Source organism: Petromyzon marinus, chromosome 75 (assembly GCF_048934315.1).
Source record: "Petromyzon marinus isolate PM22_M1 ecotype Great Lakes invasive population chromosome 75, UKy_Petmar_22M1.pri1.0, whole genome shotgun sequence".
Taxonomy (NCBI): domain Eukaryota; kingdom Metazoa; phylum Chordata; class Hyperoartia; order Petromyzontiformes; family Petromyzontidae; genus Petromyzon; species Petromyzon marinus.
Window position 1 is genome coordinate 7,899,546 of NC_133741.1, and position 22,462 is coordinate 7,922,007.

Here is a 22,462-nt window from a genome sequence, read left to right on the forward strand (position 1 = left end):
CTGGGGGTGGAGGTGGGGGGGACGCCCAAAAAGGAGGGGCGGGAGGCGGCTTCCGGGGGTGTGGTCTCGCACTGTCACGTCACTCGGAGGGGCGTGGCTGAAGGGGGCGTGGTCACGTCCCTCGCACTGTGACATCACCGGTGACGTCGCAATCACCACGTGCTTCCTCAGAGTACGAGACGTGAAGGAGACGGCAGCTTCTCAAACTTCAGCTGCTTCAGTTTCATCATCGTCGCCTTTCAAACAACTTCTGCTGGAGCCAAAGAGACCCACAGACTCACCTCACACAAAACACCCACACTCACCTCACACAGAGACGCACAGACTCACCTCACAGATACCCACAAACTCACCTCACAAAGAGACCCACAGACTCACCTCACAGAGACCCACAGACTCACCTCACAGACACCCACAGACTCACCTCACACAGACACACACAGAGACCAACAGACTCACCACACACAGAGACCCACAAATTCACCTCACACAGACACACACACTCACCTCACACAGACACACACACTCACCTCACACAGACACCCACAGACTCACCTCACACATACTCACCACACAGAGACCCACAGACTCACCTTACACAGAGACCCACAGACTCACCACATAGAGAACCACAGACTCACCTAACACAGACACACACAGACTCACCTCACACAGAGATACACAGATTCACCTTACACAGAAACCCACAAACTCACCTCACACAGACACAAACTCACCACACAGAGACCCACAGACTCCCCTCACACAGACACCCACAAACTCACCTCGCACAGACACCCACAGACTCACCTCACACAGAGACCCACAGAATCACCTTACACAGAAACCCACAAACTCACCTCACACAGAAACCGACAGACTCACCTCACAGAGACCCACAAACTCACCTCACAGATACCCACAAACTCACCTTACACTGACACCAACACACACCTCACACAGACACCCACAGACTCACCTCACACAGACTTACGACACAGAAACCCACAGACTCACCTCACACAGAGACCCACAGACTCACCACATAGAGAACCACAGACTCACCTCACACAGACACCCACACTCACCTCACACAGAGACGCACAGACTCCCCTCACACAGACACCCACAAACTCACCTCACAAAGAGACCCACAGACTCACCTCACACAGAGACCCACAGACTCAACTCACACAGAAACCCACAGAATCACCTCACAGACACGCAGACTCACCTCACACAGACACACACAGACTCATCTCACACAGACACACACAGAGACCCACAGAATCACCTCACACAGACACCCACAAACTCACCTCACACAGAACCTCGTATCGGCATCTTCAGGCTGAGTCGACCTCGAGGAGCCCCAGACAGGGTTCAGAATTTTCCCGCCATCGCCGCCATTCGCCCCGACCGGAAGCGCAAGTCGAAGCTGGGGGTGGAGGTGGAGGGGACGCCCAAAAAGGAGGGGCGGGAGGCGGCTTCCGGGGGTGTGGACTCGCACTGTCACGTCACTTGGAGGGGCGTGGCTGAAGGGGGCGTGGTCACGTCCCTCGCACTGTGATATCACCGGTGACGTCGCAATCACCACGTGCTTCCTCAGAGTACGAGACATGAAGGAGACGGCAGCTTCTCAAACTTCAGCTGCTTCAGCTTCATCCTCGTCGCCTTTCAAACAACTTCTGCTGAAGACAAAGAGACCCACAAACTCACCTCACACAGAGATCCACAATCACCTCACACACACACCCACAGACTCATCACACAGAGACCCACAGACTCACCACAAACAGAGACCCACAGATTCACCACACACAGACACACACAGAGACCCACAGACTCACCTCACACACACAAACACAGAGACCCACAGACCCACCTCACACAGAGAACCACATACTCACCTCACACAGAGACCCACAGACTCACCTCACACAGACACCCACAGACTCATCATACACACACACACAGAGACCCACAGACTCGCCTCACACAGAGACCCACAAACTCACCACACAGAGACCCAAAGACTCCCCTCACACAGACACCCACAAACTCACCTCACACAGAAACCGACAAACTCACGTCACACGCACACAGACCCACAGACTTACCACATAGAGAACAACAGACTTACCTCACACAGACACACACAGAGACCCAAAAACTCACCTCACAGATACCCACAAACTCACCTTACACAGACACCCACACTCACCTCACACAGACACCCACAGACTCACCCTCACACAGACTCACCACACAGAGACCCACAGATTCACCTCACACAGAGACCCACAGACTCACCTTACACAGAAACCCACAAACTCACCTCACACAGACACCCACACTCACCTCACACAGAGAGACACAGACTCCCTTCACACAGACACCCACAAACTCACCTCACACAGACACCCACAGACTCACCTCACACAGAGACCCACAGACTCACCTTACACAGAAACCCACAAACTCACCTCACACAGAAACCGACAGACTCACCTCACAGATACCCACAAACTCACCTCACATGCACACAGACCCACATACTTACCACATAGAGAACAACAGACTCACCTCACACAGACACACACAGAGACCCACAAACTCACCTCACATGCACACAGACCCACATACTTACCACATAGAGAACAACAGACTCACCTCACACAGACACACACAGAGACCCACAAACTCACCTCACAGATACCCACAAACTCACCTTACACATACACCCACACTCAACTCACACAGACACCCACAGACTCACCTCACACAGACTCACCACACAGAGACCCACAGACTTACCTCACACAGACACACACAGAGACTCACAAACTCACCTCACGCAGACACCCACAGACTCACCTCACACAGACTCACCACACAGAGACCCACAAACTCACCTCACACAGACACCCACAGACTCACCTCACACAGAGACCCACAGACTCACCTCACACAGACTCACGACACAGAGACCCACAAACTCACCTCACACAGACACCCACACTCACCTCACACAGAGACCCACAGACTCACCTTACACAGAAACCCACAAACTCAGTCACACAGAGACCCAGACTCACCTCACACAGACACACACAGAGACCCACAGACTCACCACACAGAGAGACCCACAAACTCACCTCACACAGAGACCCAGACTCACCTCACACAGACACACACCCTCACCTCACACAGACACACACACTCACCTCACACAGACACACACAGAGACCCAGACTCACCACACACAGACACCTACACTCACCTCACACAAAGATGCACAGACTCACCTCACAGATACCCACAAACTCACCACACAGACACCCACAAACTCACCTCACACAGACACCCACAGACTCACCTCACACATAGGCTCACAGACTCACCTTACACAGAAACCGACAAACTCACCTCACACAGAAACCGACAGACTCACCTCACAGATACCCACAAACTCACCTCACATGCACACAGACCCACAGACTTACCACATAGAGAACAACAGACTCACCTCACACAGACACACACAGAGACCAACAAACTCACCTCACAAATACCCACAAACTCACCTTACACAGACACACACACTCACCTCACACAGACACCCACAGACTCACCTCACACAGACTCACCACACAGAGACCCACAGACTCACCTCACACAGAGACGCACAGACTCCCCTCACACAGACACCCACAGACTCACCTCACACAGACTCACCACACAGAGACCCACAAACTCACCTCACACAGACACCCACAGACTCACCTCACACAGAGACCCACAGACTCACCTTACACAGAAACCCACAAACTCACCTCACACAGAAACCCACAGACTCACCTCACAGACACCCACAAACTCACCTCACACAGACACACACAGAGACCCACAGACTCACCACACACAGAGACCCACAAACTCACCTCACACAGACACCCACAGACTCACCTCACACAGACACCCACAGACTCACCTCACACAGAGACCCACAGACTCACCTCACACAGACTCACGACACAGAGACCCACAAATTCACCTCACACAGACACCCACAGACTCACCTCACAGACACCCACAGACTCACCTCACCCAGACACACACAGAGACCCACAGACTCACCACACACAGAGACCCAGACTCACCTCACACAGACACACACCCTCACCTCACACAGACACCCACAGACTCACCTCACACAGACTAACGACACAGAGACCCACAGACTCACCTCACAGACACACACCCTCACCTCACACAGACACACACACTCACCTCACACAGACACACACAGAGACCCAGACTCACCACACAGACACCTACACTCACCTCACACAAAGACGCACAGACTCACCTCACAGATACCCACAAACTCACCACACAGACACCCACAAACTCACCTCACACAGACACCCACAGACTCACCTCACACAGAGACCCACAGACTTACCTTACACAGAAACCGACAAACTCACCTCACACAGAAACCGACAGACTCACCTCACAGATACCCACAAACTCACCTCACACGCACACAGACCCACAGACTTACCACATAGAGAACAACAGACTCACCTCACACAGACACACACAGAGACCCACAAACTCACCTCACAGATACCCACAAACTCACCTTACACAGACACACACACTCACCTCACACAGACACCCACAGACTCACCTCACACAGACTCACCACACAGAGACCCACAGACTCACCTCACACAGAGACGCACAGACTCCCCTCACACAGACACCCACAGACTCACCTCACACAGACTCACCACACAGAGACCCACAAACTCACCTCACACAGACACGAACAGACTCATCTCACACAGAGACCCACAGACTCACCTTACACAGAAACCCACAAACTCACCTCACACAGAAACCCACAGACTCACCTCACAGACACCCACAAACTCACCTCACACAGACACACACAGAGACCCACAGACTCACTACACACAGAGACCCACAAACTCACCTCACACAGACACCCACAGACTCACCTCACACAGACACCCACAGACTCACCTCACACAGAGACCCACAGACTCACCTCACACAGACTCACGACACAGAGACCCACAAACTCACCTCACACAGACACCCACAGACTGACCTCACAGACACCCACAGACTCACCTCACCCAGACACACACAGAGACCCACAGACTCACCACACACAGAGACCCACAAACTCACCTCACACAGACACCAACAGACTCAGCTCACACAGACACCCACAGACTCACCTCACACAGAGACCCACAGACTCACCACACAGAGAGACCCACAAACTCACCACACAGAGAGACCCACAAACTCACCTCACACAGAGACCCAGACTCACCTCACACAGACACACACCCTCACCTCACACAGACACCCACAGACTCACCTCACACAGACTAACGACACAGAGACCCACAGACTCACCTCACACAGACACACACCCTCACCTCACACAGACACACACACTCACCTCACACAGACACACACAGAGACCCACAGACTCACCACACACAGACACCTACACTCACCTCACACAAAGACGCACAGACTCACCTCACAGATAAATACAAACTCACCACACAGACACCCACAAACTCACCTCACACAGACACCCACAGACTCACTTCACACAGAGACCCACAGACTCACCTTACACAGAGACCCACAGACTCACCACACAGAGACCCACAGACTCACCACACAGAGACCCACAGACTCACCACACAGAGACCCACAGACTCACCTCACGCAGACATCCACAGACTCACCTCACACAGAGACCCACAGACTCACCACACAGAGACCCACAGACTCACCACACAGAGACCCACAGACTCACCACACAAACTCACCACACAAACTCACCACACACAGAGACCCACAGACTCACCTCACACAGAGCCCCGTGTCGGCATCTTCAGGCTGAGTCGACCACGAGGAGGCCCAGTCAGGGTTCAGATTTTTCCCGCCATCGCCGCAATTCGCCACGACCGGAAGCGGAAGTAGAAGTTGGGGGTGGAGGTGGGGGGGGGGCGCCCTTAGACTCGGGGCGGAAGGCGGCTTCCGGGGGCGTGGTCTCGCATTGCCACGTCACTCGGAGGGGTGTGGCTGAAGGGGGCGTGGTCACGTCACTCGGACTCTGACATCACCGGTGACGCTGCAATCATCACGAGCTCCCTCGGTACGAGACTGGCGTGAAGGAGTCGGCAGGTTCTTAAACGTCAGCTGACTCAGCTTCATCATCGTCGTTTTTCAAACAACTTCTGTTGAAGCCATCCTAGAGAAACTTTTGACGAGGTGAGTTTTGTGGGTTTAGTGGTGAGCGTGTGGGTCCGTGTTGTGGGTTCGTGGTGAGTGTTGTGGGTCCGTGTTGTGGGTTCGTAGTGAGTGTTGTGGGTTCGTGGTGAGTGTGTGGATCCGTGTTGTGGGTTCTTGGTGAGTGTGTAGGTCCGTGTTGTGGGTTCGTGGTGAGTGTTGTGGGTTCGTGGTGAGTGTGTGGGTCCGTGTTGTGGGTTCTTGGTGAGTGTGTAGGTCCGTGTTGTGGGTTCGTGGTGAGTGTTGTGGGTTCGTGGTGAGTGTTGTGGGTTCGTGGTGAGTGTCTGGGTCCGTGCTGTGGGTTCGTGGTGAGTGTTGTGGGTTCGTGGTTAGTTTGTGGGTCCCTGTTGTGGGTTCGTGGTGAGTGTTGTGGGTTCGTGGTGAGCGTGTGGGTCCGTGTTGTGGGTTCGTGGTGAGTGTTGTGGGTGCGTGGTGAGTGTTGTGGGTTCGTGGTGAGTGTGTGGGTCCGTGTTGTGGGTCCGTGGTGAGTGTTGTGGGTTCGTGGTGAGTGTTGTGGGTTCGTGGTGAGTGTTGTGGGTGCGTGGTGAGTGTTGTTGGTTCGTGGTGAGTGTTGTGGGTCCGTGTTGTGGGTCCGTGGTGAGTGTTGTGGGTTCGTGTTGTGGGTTCGTGGTGAGTGTTGTGGGTTCGTGTTGTGGGTTCGTGGTGAGTGTTGTGGGTCCGTGTTGTTGGTTCGTGTGAGTGTTGTGGGTCCGTTGTGAGTGTTGTGGGTCTGTGGTGAGTGTGTGGGTCCGTGTTGTGGGTTCGTGGTGAGTGTTGTGGGTTCGTGGTGAGTGTGTGGGTCCCTGTTGTGGGTTCGTGGTGAGTGTTGTGGGTTCGTGGTGAGTGTGTGGGTCCGTGTTGTGGGTTTGTGGTGAGTGTTGTGGGTGCGTGGTGAGTGTTGTGGGTTCGTGGTGAGTGTGTGGGTCCGTGTTGTGGGTTCGTGGTGAGTGTTGTGGGTTCGTGCTGAGTGTGTGGGTTCGTGGTGAGTGTTGTGGGTCCGTGTTGTGGGTTCGTGGTGAGTGTTGTGGGTTCGTGGTGAGTGTGTGGGTCCGTGTTGTGGGTTCGTGGTGTGTGTGTGGGTCCGTGTTGTGGGTTCGTGGTGAGTGTTGTGGGTTCGTGGTGAGTGTTGTGGGTCCGTGTTGTGGGTTCGTGGTGAGTGTTGTGGGTGCGTGGTGAGTGTTGTTGGTTCGTGGTGAGTGTTGTGGGTCCGTGTTGTGGGTCCGTGGTGAGTGTTGTGGGTTCGTGTTGTGGGTTCGTGGTGAGTGTTGTGGGTTCGTGGTGAGTGTTGTGGGTCCGTGGTGAGTGTGTGGGTCCGTGTTGTGGGTTCGTGGTGAGTGTTGTGGGTCCGTGTTGTGGGTTCTTGGTGAGTGTTGTGGGTCCGTGGTGAGTGTTGTGGGTCCGTGGTGAGTGTGTGGGTCCGTGTTGTGGGTTCGTGGTGAGTGTTGTGGGTCCGTGTTGTGGGTTCGTGGTGAGTGTTGTGGGTGCGTGGTGAGTGTTGTTGGTTCGTGGTGAGTGTTGTGGGTCCGTGTTGTGGGTCCGTGGTGAGTGGTGTGGGTTCGTGTTGTGGGTTCGTGGTGAGTGTTGTGGGTTCGTGGTGAGTGTTGTGGGTCCGTGGTGAGTGTGTGGGTCCGTGTTGTGGGTTCGTGGTGAGTGTTGTGGGTCCGTGTTGTGGGTTCGTGGTGAGTGTTGTGGGTCCGTGGTGAGTGTTGTGGGTCCGTGGTGAGTGTGTGGGTCCGTGTTGTGGGTTCGTGGTGAGTGTTGTGGGTCCGTGTTGTGGGTTCTTGGTGAGTGTGTAGGTCCGTGTTGTGGGTTCGTGGTGAGTGTTGTGGGTCCGTGTTGTTCGTTCGTGTGAGTGTTGTGGGTCCGTGGTGAGTGTTGTGGGTCTGTGGTGAGTGTGTGGGTCCGTGTTGTGGGTTCGTGGTGAGTGTTGTGGGTTCGTGGTGAGTGTGTGGGTCCCTGTTGTGGGTTCGTGGTGAGTGTTTTGGGTTCGTGGTGAGTGTGTGGGTCCGTGTTGTGGGTTCGTGGTGAGTGTTGTGGGTGCGTGGTGAGTGTTGTGGGTTCGTGGTGAGTGTGTGGGTCCGTGTTGTGGGTTCGTGGTGAGTGTTGTGGGTTCGTGCTGAGTGTGTGGGTTCGTGGTGAGTGTTGTGGGTCCGTGTTGTGGGTTCGTGGTGAGTGTTGTGGGTTCGTGGTGAGTGTGTGGGTCCGTGTTGTGGGTTCGTGGTGTGTGTGTGGGTCCGTGTTGTGGGTTTGTGGTGAGTGTTGTGGGTTCGTGGTGAGTGTTGTGGGTCCGTGTTGTGGGTTCGTGGTGAGTGTTGTGGGTTCGTGGTGAGTGTGTGGGTCCGTGTTGTGGGTTCGTAGTGAGTGTTGTGGGTCCGTGTTGTGGGTTCGTGGTGAGTGTGTGGGTCCGTGTTGTGGGTTCGTGGTGAGTGTTGTGGGTTCGTGGTGAGTGTTGTGGGTCCGTGTTGTGGGTTCGTGGTGAGTGTTGTGGGATCGTGGTGAGTGTGTGGGTCCGTGTTGTGGGTTCGTGGTGAGTGTGTGGATCCGTGTTGTGGGTTCGTGGTGAGTGTTGTGGGATCGTGGTGAGTGTGTGGGTCCGTGTTGTGGGTTCGTGGTGAGTGTTGTGGGTTCGTGGTGAGTGTTGTGGGTTCGTGGTGTGTGGGTTCGTGTTGTGGGTTCGTGGTGAGGTTGGGTCCGTGGTGAGGATGTGAGTCCAAGTGAGTTCGTGGTGAGGATGTGAGTCTGTATTTGGAGTTCCTGGTGAGGATGGGGGTTCGTTGTGAGAATGGTGGGTTCCTGGTGGGGGGAATGTGGGACAGTGGTGAGGATGTGAGTTCGTGTTGTGACTCTCTACATCATCTCCACCCCCCCACCCACACAGAGACCTTGGGGACTGCTGCGTAAGCGAAGCCACTCTGAGCATCAACACCATGCAGGTAACGCATGGGCCCCTACACTCGACTTACCAACACCACCCTCACATACCGACACCACCCGCACTTACCAACACCACCCTCACCAACACCACCCACACTTACCAACACCACCCTCACTTACCAACACCACCCTCACTTACCAACACCACCCACACTTACCAACACCACCCACACTTACCAACACCACCCTCACTTACCAACACCACCCTCACTTACCAACACCACCCACACTTACGATCACCACCCTCACTTACCAACACCACCCACACTTACCAACAGCACTCACACTTACCAACAGCACTCACACTTACCAACACCACCCACACTTACCAACAGCACTCACACTTACCAACAGCACTCACACTTACCAACACCACCCACACTTACCAACACCACCCTCACTTACGACCACCACCCACACTTACCAACACCATCCTCACTTACCAACACCACTCACACTTACCAACACCACCCTCACTTACGATCACCACCCACACTTACCAACACCACCCACACTTACCAACACCACCCACACTTACCAACACCACCCACACTTACCAACACCACCCTCACTTACCAACACCACCCTCACTTACCAACAACACCCACACTTACCAACACCACCCTCACTTACCAACACCACACACACTTACCAACACCACCCACACTTACCAACACCACCCACACTTACCAACACCACCCGCACTTACCAACACCACACACACTTACCAACACCGCCAATACTTACCAACACCACCCACACTTACCAACACCACCCTCACTTACCAACACCACCAGTACTTACCAACACCACCCATACTTACCAACACCACCCTCACTTACCAACACCACCCACACTTACCAACACCACCCTCACTTACCAACATCACCAGCACTTACCAACACCACCCACACTTACCAACACCACCCTCACATACCGACACCACCCGCACTTACCAACACCACCCTCACCAACACCACCCACACTTACCAACACCACCCTCACTTACCAACACCACCCACACTTACCAACACCACCCACACTTACCAACACCACCCTCACTTACCAACACCACCCTCACTTACCAACACCACCCACACTTACGATCACCACCCTCACTTACCAACACCACCCACACTTACCAACAGCACTCACACTTACCAACAGCACTCACACTTACCAACACCACCCACACTTACCAACACCACCCTCACTTACGACCACCACCCTCACTTACCAACACCACCCACACTTACCAACACCACCCTCACTTACGATCACCATCCACACTTACCAACACCACCCACACTTACCAACACCACCCACACTTACCAACACCACCCACACTTACCAACACCACCCTCACTTACCAACACCACCCTCACTTACCAACACCACCCTCACTTACCAACACCACCCTCACTTACCAACACCACCCACACTTACCAACACCACCCTCACTTACCAACACCACCCTCACTTACCAACAACACCCACACTTACCAACACCACCCTCACTTACCAACACCACACACACTTACCAACACCACCCACACTTACCAACACCACCCACACTTACCAACACCCCCCGCACTTACCAACACCACACACACTTACCAACACCGCCAATACTTACCAACACCACCCACACTTACCAACACCACCCTCACTTACCAACACCACCAGTACTTACCAACACCACCCACACTTACCAACACCACCCTCACTTACCAACACCACCCACACTTACCAACACCACCCTCACTTACCAACATCACCAGCACTTACCAACACCACCCTCACTTACCAACACCACCCTCACTTACCAACACCACCCACACTTACCAACACCACCCACACTTACCAACACCACCCTCACTTACCAACACCACCATCACTTACCAACACCACCCTCACTTACCAACACCACCATCACTTACCAACACCACCCTCACTTACGAACACCACCCACACTTACGAACGAGCTTCCATGAAATATGTATTTGTTTGACATCGACTTGCAACTCGCACTCGCGATCCGAACCTGGGAACGATCCTCCGCCAGATGTAGTGAGTGTGTTTGTGATGCCCGTACACTACTCTGTGGCACCACGGTGGCTAGGAGATGTTAACAACCTCACTTTGTATACAGGAGGTCGTGGGTTCGACCCCGGCACTAACGCCTACTGTTCACGTGAAGTCTGTGTGTGTAGAGGAGCCTACTGCAATATTGTTTTTGTGTGTGTGTGTGCGTGTAGACGAGCCAAGCTGCAGCGAGAAGGAGGGAGGGAGTCTGTGGCAACACGTGGAGCGCGCTGTCCGCAGCCGGCACCGGACCTATCCGCTGTAAATCGCCTCGAGGTGAGAACAGCAGTGAGCGGAACGTGGCCACGGTGAATGGGGGGGAAGTCACTACCGCCATTTTGCATGGGGGACTTCACGGTGGCCATGTTGCATAGGGGTCTTCACGATGGCCACGTTGCATGGGGGATGTCACGGCAGCCATTTTGCATGGGGGACATCACTATGGCCATGTTACGTGGGGGATTTCACGGTGGCCATGATGCATGGGTGTCGTTAGAGTGGCCATGTTGCATGGTGGACTTCATTGCGGCCATTTTGCAAGGGGGACTTCATTGCGGCCATGTTGCATGAGGGATGTCATGATGGCCATGTTGCATGGGGGACTTCATTGTGGCCATTTTGCAAGGGGGACATCATTGCAGTAATGTTGCATAAGGGATGTCATGATGGCCATGTTGCATGGGGGATATCACAGCGGCCATGTTACATGGGGGTCGTCATGGTGGCCATGTTACATGGGGGACTTCATTGTGGCCATTTTGCAAGGGGGACTTCATTGCGGCCATGTTGCATGAGGGATGTCATGATGGCCATGTTGCATGGGGGTTGTCATGGTGGCCATGTTGCATGGGGGACTTCATTGTGACCATTTTGCAAGGGGGACTTCATTGTGGCCATGTTGCATGAGGGATGTCATGATGGTCATGTTTCATGGGGGCCTTACCTGGCATGTAAACAAAACAGAGATAGTTCAAAGTTTAAGCTGTTGTTGTTGTTGTCACGTGTTTAGCGATCCTGGAACTCTTTGGACCTCAGCTGAGTCATCGCCAAAAGCTGGAGCTGGCGGCCATGAAACAAATTTGGTTCTTCACTTTGGACAAGGTCGGCAAACCCCGGGGCGGCAACAACAACGACGGCTACGACGACGATAACAACAACTACATCCCTGTGAGGCTCACAGAGACACAGAGACACCCACAGAGATACCCACAGAGACACCCACAGAGACCCACTCCCATTGAGACACCCATAGAGACCCACAGAGACACCCATAGAGACCGACAGAGACACCCACAGAGACACCCACAGCGACCCACTCTCATTGAGACACCCACAGAGACCCACAGAGACCCAAAGAGACACCCACAGAGACCCACAGAGACCCACAGAGACCCACAGAGACCCAAAGAGACACCCAAAGAGACACCCACAGAGACACCCACAGAGACACCCACAGAGACACCCATAGAGACCCACAGAGACACCCACAGAGACACCAATAGAGACCCATAGAAACCCACAGAGACCCAAAGAGACACCCACAGAGACACCCACAGAGACACCCACAGAGAGCCACTCCCATTGAGACACCCAGAGACCCACAGAGACACCCACAGAGACACCCAGAGACACCCACAGAGACCCACAGAGACACCCATAGACACCCACGGAGACACCCACAGAGACACCCACAGAGACACCCACAGAGACCCACTCCCATTGAGACACCCATAGAGACCCACAAAGACCCACAGAGACCCAAAGAGAAACCCACAGAGACACCCACAGAGACACCCATAGACACCCATAGAGACACCCACAGAGACCCAAAGAGACACCCACAGAGAAACCCATAGAGACCCACAGAGACCCAAAGAGACAGCCACAGAGACACCCACAGAGACACCCACAGAGACACCCACAGAGATCCACAGAGACCCAAAGAGACACCCACAGAGACACCCACAGAGACCCACTCCCATTGAGACCCACTCAGGCACCCAAAGAGACACCATTAGACACCCACAGAGCTTTTTGTTGGGTTAGAAGGCACGAGTATAAATGTGCAATGGTTAAACCTGCCACCACCACCAGACACAGACAGTCGGTTAAGGTTTTGTGCTACGGGTTTCTGGGGGTCTCTGTGGGTCTCTAATGATCTGTGTGAGCCTTGATTGGTCTGGGTGTCTGTGGGTCTCTGTGGGTCTCTCGGGATCTGGGTCTCTGTGCACGTGTAGTGTTGTGGATTCAGGAGACGTCGGAGTCGGTTCTTGGAGGCAACACTGTTCATTAAACCACCTCGCTCGGCAGTACAGTCCCAGTACACTCAGGGTTACTGTCCTCTACACCTAGGGTTAACGTGCCCTAACACAGGGCTACACTCAGGGTCCTCCTACACCACTGTCTAGGGAGGGTACTGCCTCTGGGCTAACGTGCCCTATAACACAGAACTACACTCAGGGTCCTCCTACACCACTGTCTAGGGAGGGTACTGCCTCCGGGCTAACGTGCCCTATAACACAGGGCTACACTCAGGGTCCTCCTACACCACTGTCTAGGGAGGGTACTGCCTCTGGGCTAACGTGCCCTATAACACAGAACTACACTCAGGGTCCTCCTACACCACTGTCTAGGGAGGGTACTGCCTCCAGGCTAACGTGCCCTATAACACAGGGATACACTCAGGGTCCTCCTACACCACTCTCTAGGGAGGTACTGCCTCCGGGCTAACGTGCCCTATAACACAGAACTACACTCAGGGTCCTCCTACACCACTGTCTAGGGAGGGTACTGCCTCTGGGCTAACGTGCCCTGTAACACAGGGCTACACTCAGGGTCCTCCTACACCACTGTCTAGTGAGGGTACTGCCTCCGGGCTAACGTGCCCTGTAACACAGGGCTACACTCAGGGTCCTCCGGCTATGGGTGCCTAGGGGGGAGGCCGTTCTAACTCGGCCCTAGCCACGGTTCCGAGTTCCGACCACTGACCCACTGGACGCGGCCCTCACGAGGACGTCAGGGGACCAGGGGTTCCCGGAGTCTCACGGCCGAGCCGCACAAAGTCCCCCGGCCCTGCTAAGGGCAGCGGGGGCTAGGGGGGTCTCCTATCTAGCTGGGCTTGGGCCTTCCTGTCTAGCTGCTGGTCTTAGGCTTTCAGTCTTCAACTGGTCCAGATCGACCTGGGGAGGTCCCCTTTGATGCCCCTTGCTCCATCTATGGCGCCGCCACACATCGCGTTAAAGTTATTTCGCACCGTTTTGTCGCGAACTTTGGCCAATCCACTCACGACGACGAGGACGTCGGCCGCGGTGGCCAGAAGATGTTAGCTCCCTCGCCCAGTGTGCAGGAGGTCGTGGGTTCGATACCGGCCCTGACACCCGCTGATGCCGCTGCTGTTAGCTGTTGCGTATGCGGAGTTTACGTCTCGATCTCTCTCCTCGTGGGTGGCGTGGATTTCTTTCCGCCGGGGTCCTCCCTCCGTCGTTTTTCCTTAGAGACATTTAGAGACGACGTCACCGCACATTTAGAACCCACGGGCCTCATCATTGCCACACGGTGGTAATGATGAGGCCACTTCGTTGAGCTACGGTTTGCGATGGCCAGGTCGCTTTTGAGATAGAAGAGCTACATAGTCAGTTCAAGTGGTGGGGTCTTTAACAGCGTAACAATAGGCTATACCATTTCTGTAAATAAAAACACAACCTTGTGGTGAACATGCAAACAAAAACAGGCTCTGGTAATAAGTGGCATTGCCTTTGACACTAATTGGTCTGCACCAGAGAGAGCGTCCTTCTTTAGGCCCGAGTCTCACAACCTGTGTCTCACGACCCAGTGTCTCACTACCCAGTGTCTCACTACCCAGTGTCTCACTAGCAGTGTCTCACTACCTGTGTCTCACTACCCAGTGTCTCACTACCCAGTGTCTTACTACCCAGTGTCTCACTACCTGTGTCTCACTAGCAGTGTCTCACTACCCAGTGTCTCACTACCTAGTGTCTCACTAGCAGTGTCTGACTACCCAGTGTCTCACTACCCAGTGTCTCACTAGCAGTGTCTCACCACCAGTGTCGCACTACCAGTGTCTCACTACCCAGTGTCTCACTAGCAGTGTCTTACCACCAGTGTCTCACTACCAGTGTCTCACTACCAGTGTCTCACTAACAGTGTCTCACTACCGAGTGTCTCACCACCAGTGTCTCACTACCCAGTGTCTCACCACCAGTGTCTCACCACCAGTGTCTCACTACCAGTGTCTCACAACCTGTCCCACTACCAGTGTCTCACCACCCGTGTCTCACTAGCAGTGTCTCACTACCCAGTGTCTCACTACCCATTGTCTCACTACCAGTGTCTCACTACCCAGTGTCTCACTACCAGTATCTCACTACCCAGTGTCTCACTACCAGTGTCTCACTACCCAGTGTCTCACTAGCAATGTCTCACTACCAGTGTCTCACTACCCAGTGTCTCACTAGCAGTGTATCACCACCAGTGTCTCAGTACCAGTGTCTCACTAGCAATGTCTCACTACCAGTGTCTCACTACCAGTGTCTCACTACCCATTGTCTCACTACCAGTGTCTCACTACCAGTGTCTCACTACCCAGTGTCTCACTAACAGTGTCTCACTACCCAGTGTCTCACTAGCAGTGTCTCACTACAAGTGTCACACTACCTGTGTCTCACCACCCAGTGTCTCACTACCCAGTGTCTCACTACCAGTGTCTCACTATCCAGTGTCTCACTACCCAGTGTCTCACTACCAGTATCACACCACCCAGTGTCTCACTACCAATGTCTCACCACCAGTCTCACTACCCAGTGTCTCACTACCCAGTGTCTCACTACCAGTGTCTCACTACCTGTGTCTCGCCAGCAGTGTCTCACCACCAGTGTCTCACTACCCAGTGTCTCACCACACAGTGTCTCACTACCCAGTGTCTCACTACCCAGTGTCTCATTACCAGTGTCTCACCACCAGTGTCTCACCACCAGTGTCTCACTACCCTCTGTCTCACTACCCAGTGTCTCACTACCTGTGTCTCACTACCAGTGTCTCACTACCAGTGTCTCACTACCCAGTGTCTCACTACCCAGTGTCTCACTACCTGTGTCTCACTAGCGGTGTCTCACTACCCAGTGTCTCACCACCAGTGTCTCACTACCCAGTGTCTCACTACCCAGTGTCTCACCACCTGTGTCTCACCACCTGTGTCTCACTACCCAGTGTCTCACTACCCAGTGTCTCACCACCAGTGTCTCATTACACAGTGTCTCACTACCCAGTGTCTGACTACCCAGTGTCTCACTACCAGTGTCTCACTACCTGTCTTGCCAGCAGTGTCTCACCACCAGTGTCTCACTACCCAGTGTCTCACCACACAGTGTCTCACTACCCAGTGTCTCACTACCCAGTGTCTCATTACCAGTGTCTCACCACCAGTGTCTCACCACCAGTGTCTCACTACCCAGTGTCTCACTACCCTGTGTCTCGCTACCCTGTGTCTCACTACCCAGTGTCTCACTACCTGTGTCTCACTACCAGTGTCTCACTACCCAGTGTCTCACTACCCAGTGTCTCACCACCAGTGTCTCACTACCCAGTGTCTCACTATCCAGTGTCTCACCACCTGTGTCTCACCACCTGTGTCTCACTGCCCAGTGTCTCACTACCCAGTGTCTCACCACCAGTGTCTCACTACCCAGTGTCTCACCACCAGTGTCTCATTACACAGTGTCTCACCACCAGTGTCTCACTACCAGTGTCTCACTAGCAGCGTCTCACTACCAGTGTCTCACTACCCAGTGTCTCACCACACAGTGTCTCACTACCCAGTGTCTCACTACCCAGTGTCTCATTACCAGTGTCTCACCACCAGTGTCTCACCACCAGTGTCTCACTACCCAGTGTCTCACTACCCTGTGTCTCGCTACACTGTGTCTCACTACCCAGTGTCTCACTACCAGTGTCTCACTACCCAGTGTCTCACTACCCAGTGTCTCACCACCAGTGTCTCACTACCCAGTGTCTCACTATCCAGTGTCTCACCACCTGTGTCTCACCACCTGTGTCTCACTGCCCAGTGTCTCACTACCCAGTGTCTCACCACCAGTGTCTCACTACCCAGTGTCTCACCACCAGTGTCTCATTACACAGTGTCTCACTACCCAGTGTCTCACCACCAGTGTCTCACTACCAGTGTCTCACTAGCAGCGTCTCACTACCCAGTGTTAGATGGATAAACGCAAAAAGGCGAACAACCCCCCCCAAGTTTTAACATCATTCGGCCTTCTTGGGTCCGTCGGTAAAGTCGCGTAGATAGGTTCAAAGACAATAATAAAAGTAACGGGAAGACGACCGCTTGCGTTGCGATGGAAACGTCGGAGTTTTCCGTTATCTTTGATTATTTCCTTTGAGCCTATCCACGTGGTGGCTTTACCGACGGACCCAAGAATGTGAATTCCTGCAGTCACGAAAGCTTCAAGTCAAGCAGCGTTCGGCAAGTTTAACGCAACATTTAAACGTTTCCGCGATCCGATACCCGAGCAAAAACAAACCTTCGTGGTGGAGAATGGCGGTCGTGGAATCCCCGACTGCCGCCGTCGCCGCCACCACCGAGCGTCAGGCGCTCCGTTCGCGACGGCTCTGACCACCGGCCTCCGCCTCCTCCTCCTCCGCCTCCCTAGGTCCGCAAGGAACAGCTCCAGTACCGCTACGAGGTGCAGAAGAAGATCGGCAAGGGAGGCCAGGGCCTGGTGCTGCAGTGCCTCGACCACAAAACCAAAACGCTCGTGGCCGTCAAGATGCTGTCGATGGCCTCGCGGTGAGCCGGGAGGGCCTTCCGCGGTGGCCCGCGATTCTCGGGAAATAATCATCAAATGATCGGAGGCACCGCCGTGAAACTGCCACCAACTGTGGACTCGCCGACAAAATACTAACTGCCGTAAAACTTCTGCTAACTATAAACTAACAAAATACTAACTGACGTAAAACTGCCGCTAACTATAAACGAACAAAATACTAACTGCCGAAAAACTTCTGCTAACTATAAACTAACAAAATACTAACTGACATAAAACTTCTGCTAACTATAAACTAACAAAATGCAAACTGCAGTAAAACTGCTGCTAACTATAAACTAACAAAATACTAACTGCCGTAAAACTGCTGCTAACTATAAACTAATAAAATACTAACTGCCGTAAACCTGCTGCTAACTATGAACTAACAAAATACTAACTGCTGTAAAACTGCTGCTATGAACTAACAAAATACTAACTGCCATAAACTGCTGCTAACTATAAACTAACAAAATCTTACTGCCATAAAACTGCTGCTAACTATAAACTAACAAAATACTAACTGCCATAAAACTGCTGCTAACTATAAAACTCACAAACAAAATTTTACCGCCGTAAAACTTACTGCTAAATATCAACTAACTCACTAAATAATAACCTGCCGTAAGACTACTGCTGTGAATCAAAGTTAACCAACAGAATAATAACTGCCGTACCACTTGCTAACTACAAACTAACAACAACAATCGCCATTGGCCACTAGGTGGCGGTGACGTCACCACGTTGCTTCTGCCAGGCCATGTGCACCTTGAGGCTACGTGAAGTGTAACCAACAGACCTATGGAGACCCACAGAGACACCCACACAGAGATACCCACAGAGACACCCACACAGAGACACCCACAGAGACACCCAGACCCACACAGAGATACCCACACAAAGATACCCACACAGAGACCCACAGAGAGCTACAGAGACACCCAGACCCACAGAGACACCCGGACCCACAGAGACACCCGGACCCACACAGAGACACCCACAGAGACACCCACAGAGACACCCACACAGAGTCACCCACGCAGAGACACCCACACAGAGACACCCACACAGAGAGTCACCCACGCAGAGTCACCCACACAGAGTCACCCACACAGAGTCACCCACGCAGAGTCACCGTCATCAATTTCGCGACCTTCCACCTCCCGCTCCACAGCCCCTCGATAGCGGCCTGCCAGAGAAGGGAGCTGAAGATGGCCAAGGAGCTGCAGGGCAGGGCCAGCGATGAGCGCTACGGAGTCATCCGGGTCCTCGACACGTTCCAATTCCGCGGGCACAATTGCCTCGTCGTCGAGCTCTTGAAGTACGCGAACCTCCACTTACCCCCACCCACCCACCCACCCCACCCACCCCACCCACCCACCCACCCCGCCCACCCACGTGCGTGTCCATTGCTCCGCTCGATGGTTTCTTTATTTCGGAATTAATATTGATTTAACGGTTAATCAAGCAACTCAATTCGTCGATTTATCACTTTGAATGAGTTTCACTCGCAGGGCTGTCGCGACCAATGTCATCCTTAATAGGTTTGGTTTGTTTTTTGGGGGGGGTTGGATCGCGTAAATGCATCAATGTCGTGTCGTGAAATCCGCCACCATCCGACACGGCCGACTAGTAAGGGTTCAGTGATGAAGGTTTTTTTGTGGATTAGATCGCCGTTATTTATAAACGTGTCGTTAACCCTCCACCACCCGACACGGCCAATCGGCAAAAATAAAGTGTCACGTTGACAAAAGGCAAAATTCGTTCACTGCTTTAGCCCACCGGTGTGTTGAAGAGTGAACCCACAACGTTTACAGCTTGTTGTCACGCAGACAGAACGTGGCAATTCGTTGGGGTCATCCTGGATTCAAGACTGAATTTTGAAGGGCACATTGATTATATTGGTAAAAAGACAAAAATAAAAGATTGGTTTTCTGTATCGACACAAGCACTGCTTACCCGCCAATGTTCCGTTTGGAATTGATGAAAGCTACCATACCGCCTCTACTTGACTACTGTGACATCGTGTATAAATCAGCCCCAAGTACTGTACTGAAGAAGCTTGATTCCATCTATCACTCGGCCTTAAGATTGACATTGAACTGCCCGTATAGGACTCACCACTGTGATCTCTACATTGGGTCAAACTGAACATCTCTTAATGTTCGACGGATTGTGCACCAGATATTATTCATTCACGATGTACTTACGAAAAAATCCGCAGACTACCTGCTGGATCTCCTCTCTGCTTCAAAGAACAAATTTGACCTAAGGTCTTCGCTCATTTACCAGCTTTCACCTTCCCTATTGCCGTGCAAATACTGGAGGAAGGGCCTTTGCTATCGATGCAAAGGCCCTGCCAATAAACTGCAACTTGAATCACTGCTTATGAGATCTTCACTCAAAACTGCTCTAGAGGAGTTGTACACCCCTAGCTGCCACTGCTATTCAGTGGCCTAAAATAAAATAAAATGTTTCGCTCCGGATGACCGCTGCAAAGTATTATCTGTATTTTGATTTAGCGCGCTGATCTTAAAGGTGCATTTTAAAATGTGATACTCCGACCGATGCTCCTGCTATTGTGGAGTGACTCATGCAGCCAGCTATGGCTCTAGGGTTTGGTGGTACATGTTGTTTATGTAGTTTATTGTAAAAAAATTCGGTCACAGTTTCTATGATCACTGTTACATTGCTTTTATGACTTTATTTTGGTGATTTTGAAAACGTTTTTTTTGGTTTGGACATGTTTGTTTTGTTGTAGTACGGCGTTAGACTGACGGCCTTAATCTAAAGTTGTCTTGTGGTTGTTGTTTGACTTTGCATCCCACACTGGGATTTTTGCACGCAGCGTTGGTGGTGTGCACGGTGCTTTTTCTGGAATATTTTTGCTGTTTTTTCCCCATGGATTTTCTGTTTTGCACAGTCAACACACACAAAGTCACCTTAAGATGTTTTTCTTGGTCGTGTTTTTGGTTTTTGTTTGTTGCGGTTGCACCCGATTCAAGAGCCGGATGGCTCACGGGGCTATACCAAAATAAATGAAACTGAAACTAGTGTGTAGTGTAAAGTGTAGTGTATAGTGTAGTGTAAAGTGTAGTGTGTATAGTGTAGTGTGTAGTGTATAGTGTAGTGTATAGTAGTGTGTAGTGTATAGTGTAGTGTGTAGTGTATAGTGTAGTGTGTAGTGTAGTGTATAGTGTAGTGTACAGTGTAGTGTATAGTAGTGTGTAGTGTAGTGTAAAGTGTAGTGTGTAGTAGTGTAGTGTGTAGTAGTGTATAGTGTAGTGTACAGTGTAGTGTATAGTAGTGTGTAGTGTAGTGTAAAGTGTAGTGTGTAGTAGTGTAGTGTATAGTAGTGTAGTGTATAGTAGTGTAGTGTATAGTGTAGTGTATAGTGTAGTGTATAGTGTAGTGTAGTGTATAGTAGTGTAGAGTGTAGTGTATAGTGTAGTGTGTAGTGTAAAGTGTAGTGTGTAGTAGTGTAGTGTATAGTGTAGTGTATAGTGTAGTGTACGTTACATGTTTTTGTTTATTATTTTATTGTTTTATATTTTTATTATTTTATTGTTTTCTTCTACTACGCGGGGGTGACTTTACCGAAAGAACCAAGAATAATAATTTTATTGTTTTACAATAATTTAATTGTTTTATATTTTTATTATTTTATTGTTTCCCTATCTAAGTGGTGGTGACTTTACCGAAAGAACCAAGAATAATAATTTTATTGTTTTACAATAATTTTATTGGTTTATATTTTTATTATTTTATTGTTTCCCTTCTACGTGGCGGTGACTTTACCGAAAGAACCAAGAATAATAATTTTATTGTTTTACAATAATTTTATTGTTTTATATTTTTATTATTTAATTGTTTCCCTATCTACGTGGTGGCGGTGACTTTACCGAAAGAACCAAGAATAATAATTTTAATGTTTTACAATAATTGTATTGTTTTATATTTTTCTTATTTTATTGTTTCCCTATCTACGTGGCGGTGACTTTACCGAAAGAACCAAGAATAATAATTTTATTGTTTTACATTAATTTTATTTTTTATATTTTTATTATTTTATTGTTTCCCTATCTACGTGGCGGTGACTTTACCGAAAGAACCAAGAATAATAATTTTATTGTTTTATATTTTTATTATTTTATTGTTTCCCTATCTACGTGGCGGTGACTTTACCGAAAGAACCAAGAATAATAATTTTATTGTTTTACAATAATTTTATTGTTTTATATTTTATTATT

The 22,462-nt window shown here is 51.5% G+C and overlaps 1 protein-coding gene across 1 annotated transcript; it reads left to right on the plus strand.

Moving 5' to 3' along the window:
• Positions 1-6,169: 6,169 nt before the first annotated feature.
• LOC142907170 (dual specificity tyrosine-phosphorylation-regulated kinase 2-like) lies at positions 6,170-18,418 on the plus strand. Its single transcript, XM_076056421.1, has 5 exons — positions 6,170-6,336; positions 9,233-9,287; positions 11,547-11,649; positions 12,383-12,540; positions 18,060-18,418. The coding sequence occupies exons 2-5, from the start codon at positions 9,282-9,284 to the stop codon at positions 18,198-18,200; spliced, it is 408 nt and encodes a 135-aa protein (XP_075912536.1). The 5' UTR covers positions 6,170-6,336; positions 9,233-9,281; the 3' UTR covers positions 18,201-18,418.
• Positions 18,419-22,462: the final 4,044 nt, after the last annotated feature.

What these genes read in the sequence shown, in the direction of transcription:
- LOC142907170 (XM_076056421.1), top strand. An exon ending in CCGCTGTAAATCGCCTCGAG is followed by an intron (nt 11,650 to 12,382) that starts GTGAGAACAGCA and finishes TCACGTGTTTAG; the next exon opens with CGATCCTGGAACTCTTTGGA. An exon ending in ATAACAACAACTACATCCCT is followed by an intron (nt 12,541 to 18,059) that starts GTGAGGCTCACA and finishes CCGCCTCCCTAG; the next exon opens with GTCCGCAAGGAACAGCTCCA.